Source organism: Thrips palmi, unplaced genomic scaffold (genome assembly GCF_012932325.1).
Source record: "Thrips palmi isolate BJ-2018 unplaced genomic scaffold, TpBJ-2018v1 HiC_scaffold_18, whole genome shotgun sequence".
Classification (NCBI taxonomy): Eukaryota; Metazoa; Arthropoda; class Insecta; order Thysanoptera; family Thripidae; genus Thrips; species Thrips palmi.
Window position 1 is genome coordinate 11,213,405 of NW_023144627.1, and position 23,268 is coordinate 11,236,672.

The 23,268-nt window shown below is 61.4% G+C and overlaps 2 protein-coding genes across 5 annotated transcripts in view; one reads left to right on the forward strand and one right to left on the reverse strand.

Annotated features, from left to right (window-relative positions):
* Positions 1-9,174, reverse strand: LOC117644607. Of its 4 annotated transcripts, none has more exons than XM_034384212.1 (6): positions 9,105-9,174; positions 5,071-5,280; positions 4,251-4,409; positions 2,698-3,222; positions 1,083-1,246; positions 1-442 (listed from the first exon to the last, which is right to left on the reverse strand). In XM_034384212.1, the coding sequence occupies exons 2-6, from the start codon at positions 5,262-5,264 to the stop codon at positions 171-173; spliced, it is 1,314 nt and encodes a 437-aa protein (XP_034240103.1). In that variant the 5' UTR covers positions 5,265-5,280; positions 9,105-9,174; the 3' UTR covers positions 1-170. The 4 variants fall into 4 exon arrangements, with proteins under 4 accessions (XP_034240103.1, XP_034240102.1, XP_034240100.1 ...); XM_034384211.1 differs by lacking the exon at positions 9,105-9,174 and adding an exon at positions 6,279-6,454; XM_034384209.1 differs by lacking the exon at positions 9,105-9,174 and adding an exon at positions 6,186-6,210.
* Positions 7,649-23,268, forward strand: part of LOC117644703 — a 21,361-nt gene continuing 5,741 nt past the window's right edge. The window contains exons 1-3 of the mRNA XM_034384316.1: positions 7,649-7,678; positions 12,162-12,336; positions 13,404-13,467. Coding sequence (XP_034240207.1) covers positions 7,649-7,678; positions 12,162-12,336; positions 13,404-13,467 — 269 coding nt within the window. The remainder of the gene's footprint in view (positions 7,679-12,161; positions 12,337-13,403; positions 13,468-23,268) is intronic.

Below are 23,268 nucleotides of genomic sequence, written 5' to 3' on the forward strand. Positions count from 1 at the left end.
TTGAAAAATTAGAAATTTATTTAGTTTGATGAAAACAGTATATACAGGACGTCGAGGCCCACGATGAAACGACCTTGGATCCACACATCATATAAACAAACAAACGACACCGAGTGCACCACGCAGCCCTACAGTGTGCTGACGGCAGCTGACGGCAGCCGACGGCGCGGTCAGAGGCCAACGAGGCCCCGCTCCACGAACTCGATGAGCAGGTCGGCCACCGTGTCGTCGGCGGCCTCCCCGCCGATCTTGGTGAACATGTCCCCCGTCACGGCGCCGGCCTCAAACTTGTCGGCGATGTCCGCCACGAAGGCGCAGTCCTCGGCCGCGGGGGCGTCGCCTGGCGGCGCCTGCACCACGGGCAGGAAGAAGGCGCAGATGACGTAGCCGTAGAGCGCGTGGCGCGCGAAGTCCGCGCGCAGCGACGCCAAGCTGGGCATCTCTGCGGACAGACAGATTAGACGTTATCCAAACGGGGAGGGGAGCGACTCCTGGAAAAAACATTGGCAATAAAAGCGGACCGTAAACTATCCGCTGGCCGCGCTGGCCGCAATAGGGGCATGCACCACGACGGCCAGGGTGCCGCGTGTGGGGAACGGCACCGCCACGCCAGCGGAGCCTAGCGTCCGGATTCCTTGAGGAGACACACACACGCACACACACACATGTGTCGCCGGCTGCGTCCCGCTGTGACAACGGTGCAGGCGAAATGACCGAGGCGGTGACCTAGTGGCCCATTACGAGCAACTCCCCCACCCCCTACCCCCCGATTCAACACGTGCACTGGTTCCGGCGCGCTTCCGGCCTGCTGGGCCTGCTGCTGGGCCTGCTGGGCACAGTGGGCCAGAAGACCGGCGGAGGCGGCCAAAAGTCTAGACGCATTTGAGCGCCAGAGTCGCTAAATGGGACTCGAACCGAACGTGTGACCCCACCAATGGATTCCTCGTTTGAAAAGCAATCCATTGGTGGGGTCACACGTTCGGTTCGAGTCCCATTTAGCGACTCTGGAGCTCAAAACGCGTCGGGAATTTTGGCCGCCTCCACCGGTCCTCTGGCCCACTGTGCTGCCTGCTGCCACTCACCCATGGTCGGGGACATGCCGGGCCCGCTGGACAGCAGACGCCGCATGGCGGTGGTCAGGCCGTCGTAGTAGGCCACGAAGAAGTCGTCCCAGTGGGCGGCGCGCTGCGACGGCGTCGTGTTGATGAACAGGAAGAAGGACAAGTCCACCGCCGGCGAGCAGTACCTGCAACCGAAGCAGTGTTGCCTCTTAAGTCGGTCCCAATTCCCTCCAACCTCAGCCTGCCTAAAGAAAAACCCCGACAGTGAAGACCAGATTGCCTAGTGCACGGGTTGAGGTTGACCACCCTTTCAACCGTGTGGTGCATCGCGGCAATTTTGGCCTGCTTACGTGGCAACGCTGTCGCGCATGGGCCAGAAGACCGGTGGAGGCGGCCAAAATTCTAGACGCGTTTTGAGCTCCAGAGTCGCTAAACAGGCCTCGAAACGATCGTGTGACCCTACCAATGGATTCCTCGTCCGGAGAGCAATCCATTGGTGGGGTCACACGTTCGGTTCGAGTCCCATTCAGCGACTCTGGCGCTCAAAACCCGTCTAGAGTTTTGGCCGCCTCCACCGGTCTTCTGGCCCACTGTGCGTCGTGCCGTGCGAGATGGGAAAGTGCGTTCTCGGCGCTCGCGACTGTCGCTCCCATTGTGGGCCGTGATGGCCGTGATGGCCGTGACGGTGGCGCCGCTGAAAGGCGAAACGCGGAGGAACGGCGAAATCGTCGTCAGGACGGCGACAAACAAATTGACACGCAGTTTGCCGGCTTTGGGGGCACTGCGCACCGCGCTAACAGCCGGGCACGGCCTTGGTCCGCGCGGGCCGTGCGTGCAACAACAACAACAAGAGTATCAGCAAACAACAACAACAGTGCAGGCCGTAAGTGGTATCGACCTTTAGGGCCCTTGGGGGCGAGGGCAGCCTGAGGGCAGCCAGGGCCGACGGGCACGGCGACGGGGCCGGAACCCTGATCAAGTGTATTCAAATGCTAGTGGTGCTGCGCCCGCCTGGCGCGGCGGCTGGGGCGGGGCGGGGCGGGGTGGGGCGGGGTGGGGTGGGGTGGGGTGGGGTGGGGGGGGTGGGGTGGGGCCGCCCCCTCCCCGCCGGCCCACACCTGGGCGCTCAAAGCGGCGTATCCTTGCCGCCCGCAAGCACCCCGCCACATCAAGGCCGGCGCGCTGCGTTCGCGGTCAGCTTCATTATGTCGGAGTGTTGTGTGTTCGACTCCCGCCGGCGGCGCCGGATTACATTTTGGCTTTCTTTGTCAGGCTTGCGCTACGCCCCGCGCGAGGGATGTAATCAGTCTGTCTCTTTCGCACGACGGACGGCCGATGAGTGCGAGAGAGACAGAGTCGAGAGTGCTGTTCAGAATCAGCCCCCGTATAGTGGGCCAGAAGACCGTTGGAGACGGCCAAAATTCTAGATGCGTTTTGAGCTTTAGAGTCGCTACACATCCCTCAAACCGAACGTGTGACCCCATCAATGGATTGCTCTCCGGACGAGGAATCCATTGGTGGGGTCACACGTTCGGTTCGGGTCCCATTTAGCAACTCTGGAGCTCAAAACCAGTCTGGAGTTTCGGCCGCCCTTCACCGGTCTTCTGGCCCACTGTGCCCCGTGCCCCCAACTCACTTGGCCTTCTGCAGGTCGAAGAAGCGCACGTCGACGGGCTTGCCGGTGACGGGGTCGTACTTGAACATGATGTTGTTCCTGCAGAAGTCGCCGTGCGTCACGACGGCCAGGGGCTCCTCGGGCGTCCTGGCGTCCGCCATGAGGTCGAAGGCGTTGCTGGCGTCGCGCTCGGAGCGGAAGCGGCGCCGCAGGTGCTCCACGGTGGCGGCGTCGATGGCGCTGCCGCCGCGCGCCGCCAGCCGCTTGAGGCCGCGCGCCAGCGACCGGCTGAGGTACCCAGAGTGGTAGGCGCGGTTCTTGTCGATGTACTCGGCCTCGCGCAGCTCCCGCGCCAGCGACAGGAAGTCGCTCTTCCTGCGCACCTTGGCGCAGTACGACAGCGCGTGCAGCTTGCCGAGGTGCTGCAGCGCCAGGAACACGTGGGCGCCGTCCAGGGAGCTCAGCGACGGCGAGAGCTTGAAGCCCTGCGCCGTCAGGTCCTCCATCACCACCAGCGGACTCGGGCTCTGCTCGGCCAGGTAGCACCTGTCAACAATGAATTATGAATGGCGTCAATGAATAATGAATTTGGCAGTAAACGTAGTTTCAACTAGTTGTCCAGAAGCTGGGCCGTGTTGTCCTCGCCAGCGCCAACCGGCACGCCGACCGGCACGTCGGCCAAATCGAACGGCGGTCCAGTCTGTCTGCCTGTCTGTCCGTCCGCCCGCCCCAGCAGCGCGCTGGCCGCCTGTTTGGCCCCGAGTGTAAATTATTCCGCGTCTGTAGCGCCGTTTACAGGCCGCGCACCGTGCGCCCCGCCTGGGCGGCCTGGCGGCCTGGGCGGCCCCGAGTCCGGGCGACGGCCAGTTCCAGCCTTCTAGCCTCGCAGCTACACTGGCTGGAACCCGCGGCCGAGAATGTCGCGCAACAACCCGCGCTGCTCCGACAAGCAAAAACATTCCAACAAAAACATAGTTGACGTCGAATTTTGCCTTGTCTGTGACTTGTTGATTGCCCTCGTTCCGCCGATCAACCCCCTCCCCCTCTCAAGTCGAGAGATAACGAAAAAGTTTAAAGTTTTGACTGCTGCCAAAGTCAAGGGCGAAATGGTCATCCTGGCAGTCAAAGGAGCGGCCGCCCTTCGAAGGACGAGCCCTGCCGGCCCTGCGCAGACAGCCCCCGGCCCTTGGGACAGTAGGGCACCGAGGGCACCCGCCTGTCCAGCGCAAACCGAACTGGCTGCTTCGAGGCCAGGACTCATTTTCAACCTGTGATGCACAGTGTGAGAATCGGCCACCTTGATTCGATCCTTTCAAAAAATATTTGAAACTACTTTTTAAATTGTTTTTTTACACTGAGAAAACCTTACAAACTAGTTTAGTCCCTACAAAGAAAAGGGGCTAGCTTAACAAGCTGTTTCGAGCATACATAAGCTTACAAAGAAACTACTCCGTAATTTACTAACTATTTATTCGTATAACAAAGTAAATTAGTTTGAACTTGTGCTCAAAATACTTGGTAAAGTTTAAAGCGTTTAGAAACCGCTAGGCTGAGTGTGCCTTGACTCGACGTACTTGGGGAAGAGGTTAAGAGGCTGGCCGTCCTGGCCCTGCCACAGCTCCTCGAAGAAGGGCAGCACCTGGTTGTACATGACGTCCTCGTTGCGACTGGTCGTGGCGCAGTCCGCCCACACGGGGTCGTCGACCTGGAACTTGGCGACCATCCGCGTTGTCCTGGGGACAGAAAGAAAGTCAACACTGTTTATCCGAATTTTCAAAAAATACCAACAGAGGCGAATGTGAGAGCCGGCCAGGGGGAGTTAATTTGGGAACGGGCCGGGCTGAACCAGCGTTATAATCTCCAGACTCACACCCAGCACGTCGACGTGCTCCGCTCTGCGGTCCGACGGCCCGACGTCTAACGCGATTCAATTAGGTGAAGGAAACCGGCTAATATGGCCAAGTCGGAGAGCTAGCTAGGATCGGCTAAGACCCCCCCCCCCCCTCCTCGGGGACGGCAGGGAGGGCGGGGGGCTTATTGCGATTCGGAATAGAACAACGCCCCTTTCCCTTCCGAGAGGGTTGCAAATCCGCACCAGTAGCCCCGCTTGCGTGGCGTGGCGTGGCCTAGCCCTCCGGCAGGATTTCATTTGGCGATGCGATTGCATGCTCTGACTGCCCATCCGAGTCCAAGGCCCCAAGGCCCCGTCCCGAACTCGGTCAGGATTCGCCTCACGAAAAGATAAGGCCTGGGTGTGTTGCCTTTCATAAAGGCGAAAGGCGCGGGTTCAACCCCCCCCCCCCTTGCGCTTTTTCTACCCCTCCTCGCCTGTTTGTTTTGTTCGCGGGCCGCGGCGGTCGGAGTGAAACCTCTGGTTAATTTCACGGCGTCTACCTGGTGGTGTTGGTCTCGGCGTCCCGGACCTCGACGGCCACCTTGAACGTGGAGGACATCCAGTGGTCCACGCCGTAGCCCCCGACGGGCGCGATCTCCTGGGAGACCAGGGTGACATCCTTGCCCAGGGCGCCGTCGGCCAGCAGTCCTGGAAGCACCTTGTCCGTCAGCTGGGCCTTGAAGTCCGATTCCATGGGAACGGGCTTGTCGCTGCAATGGACAAAAGTGTCAAAGATTACTTCGGATTTTTTAAAAATATTTTCAAGGATGCGATTTAAAACTTAGTGTGTATCGTAATGAACTCGAGCGCTGGAGGCACACTGCAAAAAAAACGCCGAGTGCCGCGCGGCACGCGGGCCGTTTTGAAGCCAGGACTGCGTCGCGCGCGTCGCGTCCAACTTTTCTAATAAATGCCGCCCGGCGTGGCGTGGCGTGGCGCGCCAGCCCGCTGCCTGCTCTGCAAAGGTAGACGCCACGCTCCAGTTTTCATTACTGTGGGCGTCGTCACACTGGCCGCGAGACTCGAGACCGTCTGCCATTCCCGCGTGAGGAAAACGCGCAGCGCCGCGCCCGTCGGCTTAGCGTCGGATTCAAATTTTCCCGCCAGGGCCCTCTAGCCGCGCGCCGCGCGCGCTGTGCCTTCACTTGTCTTTGTTTTTGTTTTTCTAGTGCCGTGCCGACCACAGCGCCGCGGCGGCGGTAGCCGCGGTAGCGGCGGCCTCCCCCCTCCACCGCGCCGTTGTTGTCCGATGGGCAACATAACCTCAAAACACTGCCGCCGTCAGCACGTCTTGCCCGCGCGGGCCGCACGTTTCCGCCGCGTCTCGGCGCGCTGGCACGCGGAGACGACACGCGACAGGTGCCGTCCAAGGCCCCACTGCCCCACTGACCTCGGCGACGACATCGCGGCGGTGACGGCGACGGGGCGCTAACGGCGGCCGGCTGGGGGACGGCGACGGCTGGCTGACAGATCAGCTGCTGACTGAGCAGCGCGGCGCGCGGCGCGCGGGGCATCGCCTGGCCTGTGGTATGTCATGTCCCGCGGCATCTAGCCTTCTAGCCGCTAGGCGGCGGCGGCGGTACGACGGTAGCGGAGGAGGGGGAGGGGGCCGGACCGGCGGCGGCCATTCGGCCATGCGAGCGCGCTCATCCAAACTATCTCTGTCGGAAACTGGTTTCCTTCCTTTCGCCGTACGACGAACACTGACCGTGCCGCTGTGGCCGCTGTGCCGCTGTCTCGCTCGCCGCCGCGGTAGCCAAGGCGTAGCGAAGGCGTAGCCGCGTGCCGCGTTCCTCGGAGGGGCGTCTTCTCCGAGTCCTCTCGACGCCGCGCCACGTCCTGCCAGTGCACCAGCACCGCGTCGCAGCGCGTCGCTCCGATAAGGCAAGACGCGCGACAACGGCGCCGCCAGTCCGACGCCATCGATAAGCCGAGACGTCATTATACGGCGACGACGGAGACGTGCGGCCTGTCTCTCTCGCACTCGTAAGGACGCGAGAGAGAGAGAGAGAGAGAGAGAGAGAGAGAGAGAGAGAGAGAGAGAGAGAGAGAGAGAGAGAGAGAGAGAGAGAGAGAGACTGCGACGAAAGCAGTGCGAGTCCCGGAATAGCACGCGGATGCCCTTTGTGGTCCGATCCGAACGGAGGTCGATCATTCTGTCTCGCTCGCACCGCCGCCAAACGCCCCGCGAGTGCGAGAGAGACGGCGGCGAGAGCACGGAGGCGGCCTGCTGACCCGGACACTGACGCGGCGGCGGCACGCTCGGCGCCGCCGTCATGTACGCGGTATCGCCGAGGTGACATGGCACATTTCCTGCTCCGGCTGGGCGGGCCCCGGCTGCCCCGGCCTGCCCCGGCCTGCCCCGGCCCCACGAGACCCCCGTAATGCACCACGTGTTCGTGACGAGCAGGTGCCTGTCGCGCTGCCGTGTCACAACACATCGGGGAGGCCCTCTCGGCGAACCGCAGCGAACGCCGTACCCGCACGTCGCGCCGCGTGCACTCTTGCGCCGTTGCTGTCGCGGTTTTTTGACAGCGTCTTTTTTGACAGCGTCTTTCCCCCGCCCTCCTAGTTTCCGCTGCCGCCACTTCTCCGCGCGGGACTAGGGCAGCCACTCAAGCAGGATGGTATCCCAGCAGCGTCGCGAGGGTGGCACAGTGGGCCAGAAGACCGGTGGAGGCGGTCAAAACTCTAGACGCGTTTTGAGCTCCAGAGTCGCTAAACAGGCCTCGAACCGAGCGAGTGACCCGCCACCAATGGATTGCTCTCCGAACGAGGAATCCATTAGTGGGGTCACACGTTCGGTTCGAGGCCTGTTTAGCGACTCTGGAGCTCAAAACGCGTCTAGAGTTTTGACCGCCTCCACCGGTCTTCTGGCCCACTGTGGGTCGCCAACCTCAGCCCGCCAACTAGGCAGCAACTTGTCGACATCAAAGCCTTCACGTTGCCTGCTTGACATGCTGAGGTAGGCAACCCTTTTGACAGTGGCGCATCGCGGGAAGTTTGTCCCGCTTGTGTGGCAACACTGGCCTTGGCCTTGGCCGTAAATGGGACAAGACTCCACGTGAGCGGCCCATCATGTCCCTCGGCCTTGATTATTGGCGCCATGTATTTTCAATGAGGAGCAGTCGTATTTTTAAGCAGGCCATCTGGCGACGCGACGCGCACAGCCGTCTCTCCCGCACCCCTGCGGGACGGCCCATGAGTGCGAGAGAGACGGAGCGCTGCGCGGAATCGGTCTGCTGTCGAAGCGGCGCGCTAACAAAGTGAGCCTTGTCGACCGGGAAGCGCGGTGCAGACGACCTGCCGCCTGCAGACTGATTCCGAGAGTCGTTTTCGTCGCTCTGTCTCTCTCGCCGTCCCTTATAGGTGCGACAGAGACAGAGCGACGAAAGCGACTCTCGGAATCAGTCTGCTGCTTCTCAAGGATCGTTTCGTCGCTCTGCCTCTGTCGCACCCAAGCGGTACGCCTCGTGAGTGCGACAGAGACAGAGCGACGGGTCGCTGGGCTGCGGAGGGCCGGACTAGCCCGGCAAGGATCTGTCTCTATCAGTTTAGTTGGGCGCGGCGCAAAGAAGGAAGCTGGATTCTTTGGTGCAAGTCGGTACCTCCTATCGAAACACGCTCATACTGCCGACTCTCCGGAGAATCCGCTCATCTGAGGGAGCGTGATAAGAAACCGCTCATCGATCGGAGGTACCGCGAAGTCCTGCTGTCGAAGCAACGCGAATTTGTCTCCGTCAATGCCCACAGCCATTCTCTCAAAGCCCCACTCGAGGCCTGAAAGTCTGCCTTTCATAAAAAAGACACACTGTGTTTCACACTTTGAAACGTTTTAAGATTTTTGAAAAGAAAAGTCCCTTTTTTAGCAGAGGCGTGGACTCGAACCCACGAGGAAAGAGCCAGGCCTTTGCACATAGAAGCCGTCCCTCGGAAAAAAAGAGGAAAGCTCTAGCAGGGCGTACGGAGTGACGGAGTAGACTCTGACGTGTACTCGCAAATTACAGGGCCGAGCAGTCCTTTCGGTGGACATGGCCGGGGCGGCCCTGCCCGCCTGCCTATAGCCCCGGCCAAGGCAGCCCCAGCGCTAGGTAAACAGGCAGGGTGCACGTCAACGGGACCGCCCCACAGTGGGCCAGAAGGCCGGTGGAGGCGGACAAAACTCGCTAAACGCGTTTTGAGCTTCAGAGTCGCTAAGCAGGACTCGAACCGAACGTGTGACCCCACCAATGGATTGCTCTCCGAACGAGGAATCCATTGGTGGGGTCACACGTTCGGTTCGAGTCCCATTTGGTGACTCTGGAGCTCAAAACGCGTCTAGAGTTTTGGCCGCCTCCACTGGTCTTCTGGCCCACTGTGCGCCCTGCACCCGCCAAAAAAAAGATGTCGAAACGATTCTGCGGAGGGGTTTATTATAAGCTTCCGCGAACCGTGTTCCGCGTTCAATAACCGAAACACACTCGAGAACTCTCACGAGGAGTGGGGCAGATAAAAAGTCCGACAACGCAAAGGCGCACGATACCCAGTACCCTACCGTCGTCGTGCTGCGCCGAGCGTCGCTGCGTCGCGTAGTTGACACTGCCGGTGATTGAACGCTCTGCGTGGCCGTGGTGGGGGGAGGGGGGGGGGCGGTCAGAGGCAGAGGCAGGCCTGCCGGGCCGGGCCGGGCTGGGGGGTCCTCGCGGGAGAATTCTCACATTCCCTTACGCGTGCCTGGGTCACGCCTCGGTCGCGCCTCGGTCGCCCAGCCGACAGCGCAGGCCGTCTCTCTCTCTCGCTCCGGGCCGGTGGCGCTGTGGGTGCGACAAGGAAGGGTTGTCGTCCCGCGGCAACGCCTGGGCAACGCGCGGCCAGCGAGGGGAGTAGTCATCGCCCTGATTGTGCTCCCAAAGGAACTACTGGACCAGCCTAATCTCGAGAGCCGGCAGCGTTGTGTCCTCTAGTCCCTCCTAACCTCCAACCCCCCACCTCCAACTTCCAGCCCCCTAACATCCTAACCTCCCGCGATCCGGCATGATGAAGGGTGGCGCGGGTATTGGGTTCGGTGCGGAAATAACCTGGCAGACAAACAGCAGTTGGTAAACTGAGGCGACGGGCGCGACGGGCACGTTGGACTACCTCGACGGGCCATTGCAGCAAGTGCGGCCGTCCGGTGCAGCGGGTGCACTGGGCCAGGGACGCAAACGGGCGCAGTCGCCAAATTAGCTCGAGAAACGGGTTCGACATTACGGCAGGCAACACAGGGCAAATTTGGATTGCGCGACCGTGCTCGAAGTGTGTCCAAACGGAAGGGTGAATCACTCAGCTTTCTGAGTACATGAGTACAGGTGAATGACATACTCATAATTTTCACATTTTCAAACGTTTTTTTGCCTTTTTTCAGCGGTTTAGACGACACACAACGCCAAATTGAGTAAAAAAAGAGCCAATTTTGCTCTTTTTAAACTTTTGAGTACACTTTTTAAACTTTTGAGTACACTGAGTACGGGCGCACATGTACACATGAGTACACTAGTGATTCATCCCTCGGTCCAAGCGCACAGAGGGGGTGGATTTGGTCTCGCGCGACTGCACACTCGAAGCGTCACTGCGCGACTGTACACTCGAAGCGTCACTGCGCCTTCTATTTCACCATTTTCGATCATCTCTCGCATTATTCCTCCGGCCGTGCTGCTCGCCACGCCGGTAAATGGGTTGGGTTGGACTCGCTCTCTATTTCGCAGCGATACCGGATTGTGCCTTCGGCCTTGCCTTCGGCCTTGCTTTCGGCGGGCCCGCCAGGGACGCACATTATATTTTGTGATCGCCGCCTCTCTCGTCCAAGCTTTTTCAAGTCAAGTCGGGAGCGCTGCTGGCCTGTCCAGCCAGCACGGATCGTGGGTTCGAATCCCGGCGCGGTTTTTGAACGCGCGTGAAGCACGGTGGCTCGAGCCGCTGCTCGTCCGACCGTTTGATGTGCCCGCAGGCTGATGATTTCCCACTCTGTCTCTCTCACGGGGCGCCCCGCAGCGCGGTGCGAGAGAGAGAGAGAGAGAGAGAGAGAAAACGGGACGAGGCATTTACCCGGACGAGGAATTCGCGCGATTTGGCGTGTCTTCGAGCAGTCATCGCCAGCTACGTGCCGCGAGAAACACTGCCCTCGGGGCGGAGATACACAATCAACCGGAGTCTGACGAGCGGGAAAGAATGTGCTTCTTTTGTAGGCAAACTGCCAGTGGTGTGTGTGTGTGTGTGTGTGTGTGTGCGCGTGCGTGGTTCTTTCCTGGATCGCGTCCTCCTTGATCAACAAAATGGGATTGGCCGCGTCGGGCGGCTCGGCGGCGTGGTGGAGTACGTCGCGGTGCTCTACGTGGCGTCGTCGCCGTGCGAGATGAGGCGGTCCTCTTTGAGTTGCCGGCCTGCGGAGAGAAAGGTCCCCTCCCCTCCCCGTGTCCCCGTCCCCGCCGCCGCTGATGCTCGTCCGAAATCCTTTCGACAGCTCCCCCTCCCCCTCCCGGTTCCTGCCCGCCTTGCACACATTTCGGCTGATTTTGAATTCCCTGTGTGCCGGCCGGCTGTCACTTTCACGATACAGTCGGCTACTCTTTTATCGTCGGGCCAAGGGAGCGGCGGGAGGGGAGGGGAGGGGCCTCCGTCGGCAGAGTGGCCACTGTCCGAGGGAGAGTGATTTAGCCCGGACGCGTCGTTCTGCGTCGCTCCTCGGTCCCAGACTAAGTTGACGCGGAAAGGCAGTACCGGACGACGAAACAAAAAGAGGAGAACTGTTTGCGCGGGTGGGACCGGTGGGAGGTGCTGCCCTCGCTGGAGATTTAGGTTTGAGAGTCGGAAAGAGGAAATTTCCAGTCGAACACACGCGCCCTTTGAGCTGGGGCAACTCTGCAGGGACCCATTCGAAATTTATCCTGCGATCTTGGCCGTGCCTGGCCGTGCCCGGCCGTGCCTGCCATGCATTCCCCGGTCCCATCTGTAATGGAAGGCTTCGCCTTTCATTCCTGCCGCTGCAATGGTCTGACCCCCGCTCTCGTCACTGTCTCTCTCGCGCCCCTGCGGCCCGGCCCGGCCCGGCCCGGCCCGTGAGTGCGAGAGAGAGGGAGGGACGAGGGGCCCGCCGTGCTGCTTGGCGCCGTGCCGGCCGTGCGGCGACCCCTTTGAGGCGAGCGAACCGAGCGGGTTAGTTTGTGTGTGCGACATCGCCGGCATTGCCGACCTCGGGCAAACCTAGAGTCCTACAACTACTAAAAGTCCGCCCGGCGTATGACGCGGCGGGGCGGCGGCCCGGGCGTCGAGCGGCGATATTCGGCGGGGCGAGGGCGGAGCGGTTGCGGCATCGCCGGGCATCGCCAGGCATCGCCTAATCCCTTGATCCTAGAGTCTACCCGTCAGGTCCACCGGGCCGGGCCGTGCCGAGGCGTGCCGTGCCGGGCTGGCTCGCCGAGCGTCTCCGACCTTCCTGCTTGGGTAAACATCGCCGCGCTACGCTCAGCAACGCCCCGCCCCGCCCTGCCCCGCCCCGCCACGCCACGCCACGCCCCGCCTGTGGGTGGCTCGTCCTGTCCCGGCCCTCCGCTGCGCCATCGCTAGCCTGCTCTAGCCGAGCGAGCGGGGCAAGTGGAGCCAGGCGGCGAAAACTCATCGAACATTCGTCGGCAGCAGCCTGATTCCGAGAGCCGCTTGTCTCCGTCGCACTCCTGGGGCCATCTCGTGGGTGCGAGAGAGACGGGGCGGCGAGGACGACTCTCGGAATCGGTCTGCAGGGTCCTTGAAGGGTGAGTCCAGCCTGGCCAGCCCTTGATGGAGCTGGCGAGGGGTGTGGGGAGCGGGGCGGGCCGGGGCGGCTCCGTGTTGAGCGGGGTATAACCGTGGGAAAAGGGAGGATTTGCAGCGACCCGGTGGGGCCGTGCCTGGCCGTGCCGCTCCCTGTCCGCCCAGTCACAGGGAATAGGCGTTCTAGCCAACATCATTTGATCCATGAACTTCGCACGGCGGGGCCTTCGAGTCGAAAACTCCTGGGAGGCAGTTGCTGGGATGGGACACGCACCGGGTCTCGCTCTGACCGCCGGGCCGGGGACGCCACCGCGACGCCGCGAGCTCCAGAGGACCCTACTTACCTTGGCGACTTTTTCGTGGAAAAAGGACACACACACACACACCTTGATACCGACAGCGGCGGGGCAAAACTCTTTGTCCCACTCTCTCGCTGCAGCAGGCAGTGCCGTGTCCACGGCAGTCCACTGTGTTTCGCCCCGAAGGCAAACTACGGCAAAGGGCCAGGACATCCGGGTCCACCCCCCCCCCCCCCCCCTCGTAGGAGGGGGAGGGGTGGGGGCACGGTGGAGGGGTGGCGTACGACGTTAATTCCTCTTTCAAATTCTGTCGCTACAAGGTGTGCTCGTCTTGGTCAATTTTCAGCCCTTGCCTTTCAGAGATGAAACATCACATGGTCAGAGTATTTCACACACACACACACACACACACTCGCAAATTGGTGGAGAGGGTGCGGAAGGACGAGCGAATACAGGCCAGTAAATAGATGCGGACGGCGGCCGAAACTAACCCCGAAAGTTTGGTACACACGACTGTCAGGTATATGGGGCTGCTGTGTCGCTGTGTCACTCTCACATGGAAGCCAGTCCCCTCTCTCCGGTCCCCTCGCTGCCTCGCCCACGGCCACTGACCCTCGCAAACTTTACCTCCCTCTCTCGCTGCGCAGAAACAGCGCCGGGGCACTCAGATTAACCTGTGATATATTTCCATATTCCCACGAAACAAACGAAAATAAAAGTGTTTTTATAATTTTACTGCCATTCCTCCCCCCTCTCTCGCGTGGTTCCAGGTTCGCAGTGCGATGGAGCCCCAAGCACGCCCCCAGGACCCACCGGGACCAGACTCGCAGCAAGGTAAAGCTTAATTGTGCAGCACAAAGAAATTATCGCCAGCTCCTGTGGCGCTGTGCTGCGCTGTGCGGTGTAGCCAATGCTGCCACCACTGCGCACTGTGGCGCGCAATATCTGGGCTTTGATGTCGAAAAGTTGCCCTGCTGAGGTTGGCAACCCTTTCGGCGCGGGTGCAACGTGGCAATGTTTTGGTGATGTGGCAGCGGAACCGCACGCTCAAAACCTTACGAAGTATTTTGAGCATACATATGTATAGTACAAACTAATTTACTTTGTTAAACGAAGAAATAGTTCGTAAATTACGAAGTATTTTCTTCGCAATAAGCTTCGCGCTCAAAATACTTTGTTATAGCGAGCTGCTTTTCTTTGCAAGGGCTAAAATCCCCTAAAATAGTTTGTAAGGTTTGTGCGGGTTTGTGAGTCCGGCGCGACCGACGGCTGGCTCATCAGAGGCAAATTTGAGAAACTGGCGGCATGCCCTCTGAAATTCAATAAGGGTCCTCGGGAGTGACGGAGGGCTGGGAGGGGTACGACTTTTGTGATCCGAGTGACGCATTCGGCATTCGATTAGACAAATGAGGAAAGAATGAGAACGGGGAGGAAAGGCGCAAGGCGCGCAAGGCGGTGGCGAAATGGGATTACACTCTTCAAAGATTTCCAATTATTGTTCTGTCTGTACCTTGAGGAGCGGGAGGGAAGGGGCGACGTCGCGCGGGGGAGGGGGAGGGGGTAAAAAATAAAGCGAAGGAAGCAAGGCTGGAGAGGAACCCCGATTAAATCAAAACTTTGCAGATGGCGCGGCGGTACTGCCTGCCGTGCCGGCCCTGCCGCGGCGGCGCGGGTGAGGGCAGCTCCGTCAAGAAATCACTCGTGAAATTATTGGACGAGAAGAAATGAATTGATCGGGCCAAAAATAAATACAGAAAGCTAATTAATCATCCTGTGCCAGCCATGGGCCCCGCCATGGGCAGCCACCACGCAAAGGAGCGGAGGGAACGGCACGGGCGATCCGGCTGCAGTCTAGTGCCTGCCGTGCCGTGCCGTGCCGCGCCTCGCAACTTGGTACCGTCTGATTAAAAAGTGGACCGAGCCTGTCCGGGCTGGGCCCGGCCGGGCCGCCCAAAACAGGAGCAAAAACACGAGCTGCGAATTGGGTTAAAGGTGGCAAGGGCTTGTACCCGGAGAGAATTAGCAAATAAGCTACCCTGCCGAGCGGCGCGCTCTGGCGGCGCCCTTTCAAAGCACGACGACGAGGATGGACTGCAGCATATCAGTTAATTGTATATTAGCCGTGACGGGGTCTTCTTTTTTTCTGTTTGGTCCTCACGCGCTCACATATACATGGATGCGTGTGTAAGATGAAAGGGCCCCCCTTGCACGTGCAGGCCGGGCGGGGCGGGCCTCGGACGTGTTCGCGATGAGCGCGGGAAATATGCCGCCCCCCACCACCCCCACCCCGCCTACGCCATTTCCAAAGCGGCGCTGCCCCTGGCCATGTCACTACGGGCATAAAACCCTATGGTGCAGTTTCAAGTAGCTCGTTTATGCTCGGCGGGGCGGCTCGTCCGTGGTGCGGGGCAGCGCGGCAGCGGGACTGTGTTCCGGCCTCGGCCTCGGCGCGGCCCGAGCGTGGCCTCGCCATGGACCACCGACCGCGTCAACTCGGCCGTGGGGCCGCGGGGGCCGCCATGTCCCCCTCGCCGGCCAATTTCGATCCCCCGCTGGGGACCGTTCGTAAATAATGCCACCAATTTGGTCGCTGGGAAGAGGCTGGGCCAAAGCAAGCTTGAAGGCGGTTGCATAATTCTTGCTTCACTCAGCCAGCTGCCTGGAGGGAGGGTAGCGCGCGTTGGCGTTCTGTGTAGGGTACCGCCCCCGCCAAGGCACCGCCAAGGCCCCCGCCGAGCCAGCTACGCAGTGCGTTTGAAAGCAGGGGCCCGGGGCCAGCAGGGCCATTCCGAGAACCGCTTTCGCAGCTCTGTCTCTCTCGCACCCTCGCGGGACGCCCCGTGAGTGCGAGGGAGACAGCGAAGAAGGCACTGTCCGTCCAAGACCCGCGTGCTGGCCGCGCCGTGCCTGCGTGCGCAGCGTGCGCAGCGTGCGCGCGGGAGGCACTGCGAGCGCAACGCGCCCGATGCGCTAGCCTGGCTCTGTCTCTCTCGCACCCACGCGGGACGCTCCATGGGTGCGAGAGAGACAGAGCGACGAAAACGACTCTCTGGCGGCCGGTGTCCAAAGCAGCGGAGCGGAGGCCGGCGTTCTTGTCACGGCCAGAACAGAGCAGGTCCCGCGTAGGTTTGAGCAAGGTCCGCGTTGGACCGGTAGACCTCACCGTGTCGTCGCTCTCTCTCTCTCTCTCTCTCTCTCTCTCTCTCTCTCTCTCTCTCTCTCTCTCTCTCTCTCTCTTTCCTTCACCCGTGGCTGGCCCCGTCGGGGCGCGAGAGAGGACAGAGCGACCCTCGACCACGCCGGGGGACTCGACGGGCATCCAGCTAATCAGGGACACAGACAGATGAGCGCGCTGAAAGCGCTGGAAGCACTGGAGATGGATCGGCAGAGACTAACCACGTGTAAAGCTAACAAAGCCCACCTCGTTTTCAAATTTGCCGCCGCCGCGCTTGGCGAGGGTCGCGTCTGGAGCGACGCGACGGTACCCTCGCCGCGCCGCGCCGCACAGTGGGCCAGAAGACCGGTGGGGGTGGCCAAAACTCTAGACGCGTTTTGAGCTCCAGAGTCGCTAAATGGGCCTCGAACCGAACGTGTGACCCCACCAATGGATAGCTCTCCGAACGAGGAATTCATTGGTGGGGTCACACGCTCGGTTCGGGTCCTGCTTAGCGACTCTGGAGCTCAAAACGCGTCTGGGGTTTTGGCCGCCTCCACCGGTCTTCTGGCCCGCTGTGCCGCGCCCGCCCAGCGGCACGGCGACAGACCGCGGCGACAGACCGACAGACACACTGGCAGGCAAAGGCGCGGCGCGGCGCGCGCGGCGGGAGTGGGCGGGAGGCGACGCCCCGAAATCACATCTCTTCCCCTTGGCTTCCCCTTTTCATTCGTCCCACAAAGGGGAACAGCCAATTGGTCGAGTGATGCGCGCGCTCCGCGTGCTGCGGTGCTTTGGTGCTGTGAGGGCACCACGGTATGGGCTTTTAGAATCCGCCATATTCACATCGCAACGCGTCTGTCTCTGTGTGCGCGTGTGTGTGTGTGTGTGTGTGTGTGTGTGTGTGTGTGTGCGCGCGCGCGCGCGCGTGTGTGTGTTGCCATTTCTTTGCCCTCCCTCCGCGCGTTCGGTTCCTCTTTTGCTTTTTCGTTGGCCCCTCTCGATGCCGTACTTCGTACGTTTGTTTCCGCCCTGCGAAGCGCGCGGCGCTTTTAGTGCTTTTTCTCGGACCCGCGCAGCCTCGCGCCATGCTCGCGCAGCATGGCCACGCAAAGCATCAAAGCTGTTTGCCCATGCTGTCTTTGTCTGCCAGTGTGCCCCCTCGCTGTCCCTCTTTCTTCCGCCATTTCCGGGAAGGCTCTCGACGCAGTCTCTGACTAACCTTAAAACAAGCCAACATAACCTGACCTGACATGATACAACCCCGCCTAACCGAACCAGGCCACATCCAACATAACCTTATCGCTAGGGATGCAAAAATACCGGTAAGATTCAAAGTTACGTAAAATACGGTAAAATACGGTATTTTACCGTATTATACGGTAAAATTGGGTAAAATTGATTTTTCTTGACTTTAAGGGGTAATTGTGGTATCTCTTGTGAAAATAGGGGGGGGGGGGAATACGTTTGGGTGGGGGTGTATCGGTTACATCGTTTCATACATACTTCCAAGCCCACATGGCTCAAGAACAATGAAGCATTTTGAAAGACAAGGACCAAACACTTTGTGGGTTAAAGATATGAACTATTCTCCGACTTACTGACCCCTCCCCCTTATGTCTAAATTTTGTGGACGTTCCCTTTTTGTAAATAAATTTTGATTCTGCCTGGCTCTTTTGACCGCAAATTAACAGCCCAAATATACTGAAGTGCAAAAATGGCGCCTTATTTCTCGTTGTCCATGTAAGTTGGCTCAATTTCTCGAAAACTCTTTTTCCTGAAAGGCGTCGGCGGCCCCTTGGTGTCCAATCGTGTCAATGTTTATTGCATTTTTCAGCTCAAATAACTAACAAGTATCCACCCCTTTTTTTTCCTATTTTCTTTTTTAAGTTAATTTACATTATACTTATCTTGGCAACAAAGAAGTTTCTCGTTTGGCTCGTGTAGTTAAATTTAAGTTTCCACAAGTTTTGCAAAAGAAGAGAACATTGACTTCTTGCTTTGTTTAAGTGCCCAGAGATGATGTCTTACACGTACATGGGGTGGCGGCAGGGGCAGATACAAACGAATAGTTCCTAAGAGGCGCTGTTTTCAGTCCCTACGTCCTAATTCATCGTGTGGAAGCAAAAGAAGGGCAAATAAGTCAATATTTCAAAATTACCGAAAAATACCAATTTTACCGGGTCTTCCGTAAAATACCGTATTTTACCGTATTATACCGTTCTTTACCGGTAATATTACCGGCCTTTACATCCCTACTTATCGCGTGATCTGACACTGGCGGGTCAGCCAGGATAAACACAGTTGAAATTTTCTAAATTGGGCAACGGCGCCGCGGAGTGGGGCACACACACTGTGAAAAGAGAGAGAAAGCAACTCGACGGAGCCAGATTGATTACGCGTCCCCGCGACTCGACGCACGCAGTATAAAGTGCCCCGTCCTTGTCGCACTCACGGGGCGAGCCGCAGCGTGCCGCAGCGAACCGCGGGGGTGCGAGGGAGACAGAGCGGCTGCCCGCCGCGTTGCCGCCGCGGCTGGCCGGCCAGAAGTGCGAAGAATGAGGGATTGCCTTCCGTCCACCCGAATGGGATGAAGCAGGGCGACCGTGTGTTGGTACCGCCCTGCCCGGCTCTGCCCGGCCCTGCCACACCTGGTACCTCTAACCAGACGAGAGAAACGAGACACGCACGCCGAGTTGCACACAAGACTCACAGCAAAATTATATTTTTATTATTTTTGCCAGAGTCCGTGGGGTGCAGTCATCTCGACTAGCGGGCTGCCACCCTGCCAGCTCTATCTCCAGACACCTAACCGCACTTTGGCGCCCCGCTGGCATGGCGGCGCCTAGCGGCCAGGCCGAGCAGCCAGCAGCCCCCCCCCCCCCTGCCTGGCTCTACCACGTTTGGCTGCCAGCCCTGCCAGACCCGCTCCCCTTCCTTTTTTCAATTTTCCTCACGTATTTCGCTCATTATCCTGATCCTGCTTGCTCTGCCTCGGCTCTGCCGCTCCCATCCTCACGTCGCCCTAATCTCCTATTATTCCTCGCTCCACTTTCGCTCCTCTTCCTTGCACTTTTTTTTCCTCATATTCTCCAGCTGCCATGCCGCCACTGTCCCCCCACTGTTCCACTGGTTCCGCCCGCCGACGGAGAGGAAGCCCTTCTCGGCCAACTCGGAACCGCTGCGCCGCTAACGCACGCTAACGCGAGTTTGCTGGCGCCGGAAACCGCAGGGAGCGCGCGCTTGGCGCGCTTTTTGAAAAACGGGATGAGAAATTGAGCGGCCCGCAGGTTCTCAGATCGGCGGCGGTGGCGCGCGAGGGCCGTCCCCGCCTCCAGGAACAGCCGCCGGCAGCGGAGGCGGCGGCAGCGGCGGCAGCGGCCCCCCGGGACCGCCCCCCGTGTCGGAATGCTTCCCCTGCCCACGGCCCCGGCCGCCGCCCCGCCCCCGCGCCGCGCTGTCCCCGTCACAGGCCGCCGGCACCCCCGGGGCCGCCGGCATCGCCGGCACCGCCGCGCCACCCATCGGGACGAGCACCGCGATGAGGTCAGTCCGAGACAGCCGTAAAAAAGGAGGAAAATGGCGGTGTTGGAACCCGCGACGTGCCCGTCGTGCCTGCCTGCCTGCCGCAGCGCGGACCACGACGCCCCGTTCCGGTGGGCGGGGCATCCGGGCAGCCCCCTGCAGTCGCGAGTGTTCTCCGTGCCCACCACGCCGCCGTCCCCGACGCCGGCCGCCTGCCCGTCGCCACCAAGACCCCCACCAGGATCACCCGCGGGCCCCGCGGCTGGAATCGCGTCCGCCATGGCGTCCCCCGTCGGTTCCTTCATCGGCCTCCCTCTGGAGTCGAGCACGCCCGTCAAACCCCCGCATGCTTCGTCTGCTTCGCCACCCCATCATCAGGCGGAGGCGGCGTCTTCGGGGACGCCCCCGGGGACGGCGGTGGCGGCTGTGGCGGGCACGTCGCCGGCGGTCCCGGAGGACGACGGCGTCGTCGGCACGGCCTCGTGGGGGAGCCTGCCAACGCTGCCGGGGACGCCGTCGGACAGCCAGCACAGCCAGCGTGCCCCGAGTAAGGCGTTGGCCGCGTCCACGGCGTCCTCGCCGTCGTCGCCGTCGTCAGACACCGACGTGACGCGCGGCGCGCCATCCCCCCGGAAAGGTGAAGCGCGAAGCACAAAGGGCGCAAGCCGCTCAAGCCGCGCAAGCGCAACGCGAAGCTAGTTCTTTTTCCTCACTGCCGCCTTGGGGTTGCGTTGCAGTGCGGTTTTCCCCTCGAAGGATACGCACCCTGAGCACGGACTCGTCGCTCAAGCTGGAGAGCACTGCACTGGAAGGGGCGGCGGCCGACGACGAGCGAGTCTCGATGTTGGTGCAGGACGAGGGCGTCATGGTGGACGGGCCGTGGGCCAAAGCCACGCAGCACATTGGTGCGTTGCAGTCGCCGGTTCAAAAACCGGATGTTTTCATTTTTGTAACTGAATTTTGTTCAGACGTGTCGGAGGTGTCGGTTGGCACGTCGGACACCGACATGGGCTGGGAAGCCAACTCGCCGGCTGCAAGACACTTCGAGGACCGCGGCGTCGGCAGTGAGGTGGGGGCCGCCAGCGCAAGGACGCGAGTTCAAACACCCGCCGCGTTTTAGTTTTATTTCTACCCTTCTTCTGCCTTTGGCTTGGACGCGCGGCGCAGCAGGAAGGAGTGCGGGATCTTCGGCAGGATCCCGCCCCGCCACCGCAAGGCCAGGGGCAGAGCCAGGGGCCGACGTCGAGGCCACCGGGAGGCCCGCTGGAGCCGCTGCCCACAGATCAACAGTTCTGGTCGGCCGCGCCCGATCCGCAGACACCAGCAGCGGCGGAAGATGCAGCAGCTGTCTTCAGCTTCGCGCCCTCCGCCGCCTCCGCCAGCCCGGCGGCCCCTGCGGTGTGGGCGGCAGCTGGTGCTCCACTGTACGTGCCAGCAGAGCGTCAGCCTTCTCACCGAGCTCGCCTAACCAGGCCCCGAACCCCGGCGAATATCCAATTGTAAACCCAGGAAGCCGACTTAAGCCCGGCAGAGCCACCGTCTGGACGGTCACCTGCGCGCTAAAAAGCACCCCCGTCGGGAAAAGGGGAAGCCTGTTTTGTCGTGGGTTCGGGACCGGCCGGCGGCGAGGTGATTTACGCCTTCGCTTTTACTGCCGACTTACCGCCAGAGCTGGCCGCGCTGGCCACGGAGCACTGCCCGGCTGGAGATGGACCGTGGATGTCGAGTCGGGGTTTATACGGCCTGACCTGCGCCAACACCAAGTACCCGGGATTATCACCCACCGTCCCCAACCCCATCCGTGCACTGGCCCTGGGGGGAACAGTCGCCAAACTTTCAGAGAAGACACCAAAACGGAAATATTACCTCGATTCAAACCAAAAATTGCGGGGGAAAAAAGTTAAAGTCCCCCCTCAAAATACCGAAAGTAGGGAAAGTTAACGAGCGTGTAAACAGCAAAAATTCCAAGTTCTTATCTCACCCTCGTCCCTGTCTCTGCTCCGCGACTTACATCCCCCCCCCACTTTCCGCATCCCTATTCATACCCCGGCCCCGCCGCCCCGCCCGCCGCCCGGCCGCGCCAGTCACGGTGCACCGCTAAGAAAGTGCCTCGGAAACACTTTGTTTGCGGCGATGGTCACGATTATGCCGGCGCGGTTGTTGTTGGCGGTTAGGGCCTAAACGAGAACGGCGCACATCGAGGAGGTAACGGAGCTAAATGCACTCCCAGGCCCGGCAGGCCCGGCAGGCAGGCAGCGCGGAGGGAGAAGAAGGCATTCTTCCGGTCGGAAGTGGCCTCGGCGGACCCATTTCCGGGCCGGCAATGATTTCATAGGCCTGGCCGCGCGCCTGGGGGGTAGGCAACGCGCTGCGGCCAGACGCGCGGCGGGACTGCCTACCCCGCAGTTCGCAGGCGCTTGCCTGGGAGGTAGGCAACGCGCTGCGGCCAGACGCGCGGCGGGACTGCCTACCCCGCAGTTCGCAGGCGCTTGCCTGGGAGGTAGGCAACGCGCTGCGGCCAGACGCGCGGCGGGACTGCCTACCCCGCAGTTCGCAGGCGCTTGCCTGGGAGGTAGGCAACGCGCTGCGGCCAGACGCGCGGCGGGACTGCCTACCCCGCAGTTCGCAGGCGCTTGCCTGGGAGGTAGGCAACGCGCTGCGGCCAGACGCGCGGCGGGACTGCCTACCCCGCAGTTCGCAGGCGCTTGCCTGGGAGGTAGGCAACGCGCTGCGGCCAGACGCGCGGCGGGACTGCCTACCCCGCAGTTCGCAGGCGCTTGCCTGGGAGGTAGGCAACGCGCTGCGGCCAGACGCGCGGCGGGACTGCCTACCCCGCAGTTCGCAGGCGCTTGCCTGGGAGGTAGGCAACGCGCTGCGGCCAGACGCGCGGCGGGACTGCCTACCCCGCAGTTCGCAGGCGCTTGCCTGGGAGGTAGGCAACGCGCTGCGGCCAGACGCGCGGCGGGACTGCCTACCCCGCAGTTCGCAGGCGCTTGCCTGGGAGGTAGGCAACGCGCTGCGGCCAGACGCGCGGCGGGACTGCCTACCCCGCAGTTCGCAGGCGCTTGCCTGGGAGGTAGGCAACGCGCTGCGGCCAGACGCGCGGCGGGACTGCCTACCCCGCAGTTCGCAGGCGCTTGCCTGGGAGGTAGGCAACGCGCTGCGGCCAGACGCGCGGCGGGACTGCCTACCCCGCAGTTCGCAGGCGCTTGCCTGGGAGGTAGGCAACGCGCTGCGGCCAGACGCGCGGCGGGACTGCCTACCCCGCAGTTCGCAGGCGCTTGCCTGGGAGGTAGGCAACGCGCTGCGGCCGGACGCGCGGCGGGACTGCCTACCCCGCAGTTCGCAGGCGCTAGGCACCCCGGCGGTGGGGCGTTCGGTTTGGTCCGCGAACTGTATTGTCCACAAACTTGGCGTGGTTGGCCGCAGCGCCGCCGCACGTGAGCCCACAAGCACGCCACGCGGCCGCCCCGCCAACCAGACCAACGTCCGTGGGGTCAAAGCTTGCGGCCCCTCCCCCTCCCCTCCCTCGGCCGCACGCGCGCAAAACTTGCAACCGCAAAGTCGCGCCCCTCGCATACCTCAGGCCTCGCAGCCTCGCTCCACGCGGCCGGCTCGCCACGGCCCGGCGGTCGGTGGGGCGTACAGTGTGGCACAGCCTGGCCTGGCCTGGCCGCGTCGCAACAGTGTGCCGGCACCACCACACGAACACGCGTTGAAGACAATGTCTCCTTTAAAGGCAATTTCGGACGGAAAAAAGGGCGGCCATCATGGCGTCAGAGGGGCGTCGTCTGGTGTTGCGGCAACGCGGCGAACGCCATGGCGAGCGCCGCAACGGCAGGCAGTGTTCCCGCCGGCACAAAACATCCCCGCATGCCTTGTCATCCCCCTCCCCCTTCCCCGCAGCACAGTGGGCCAGAAGACCGGTGAAGGGGGCCAAAACTCTAGACGCATTT

What these genes read in the sequence shown, in the direction of transcription:
- LOC117644607 (XM_034384210.1), bottom strand. An exon ending in TTCGACCTGCAGAAGGCCAA is followed by an intron (nt 1,247 to 2,697) that starts GTGAGTTGGGGG and finishes CTTCGGTTGCAG; the next exon opens with GTACTGCTCGCCGGCGGTGG. An exon ending in CGGCATGTCCCCGACCATGG is followed by an intron (nt 443 to 1,082) that starts GTGAGTGGCAGC and finishes GTCTGTCCGCAG; the next exon opens with AGATGCCCAGCTTGGCGTCG.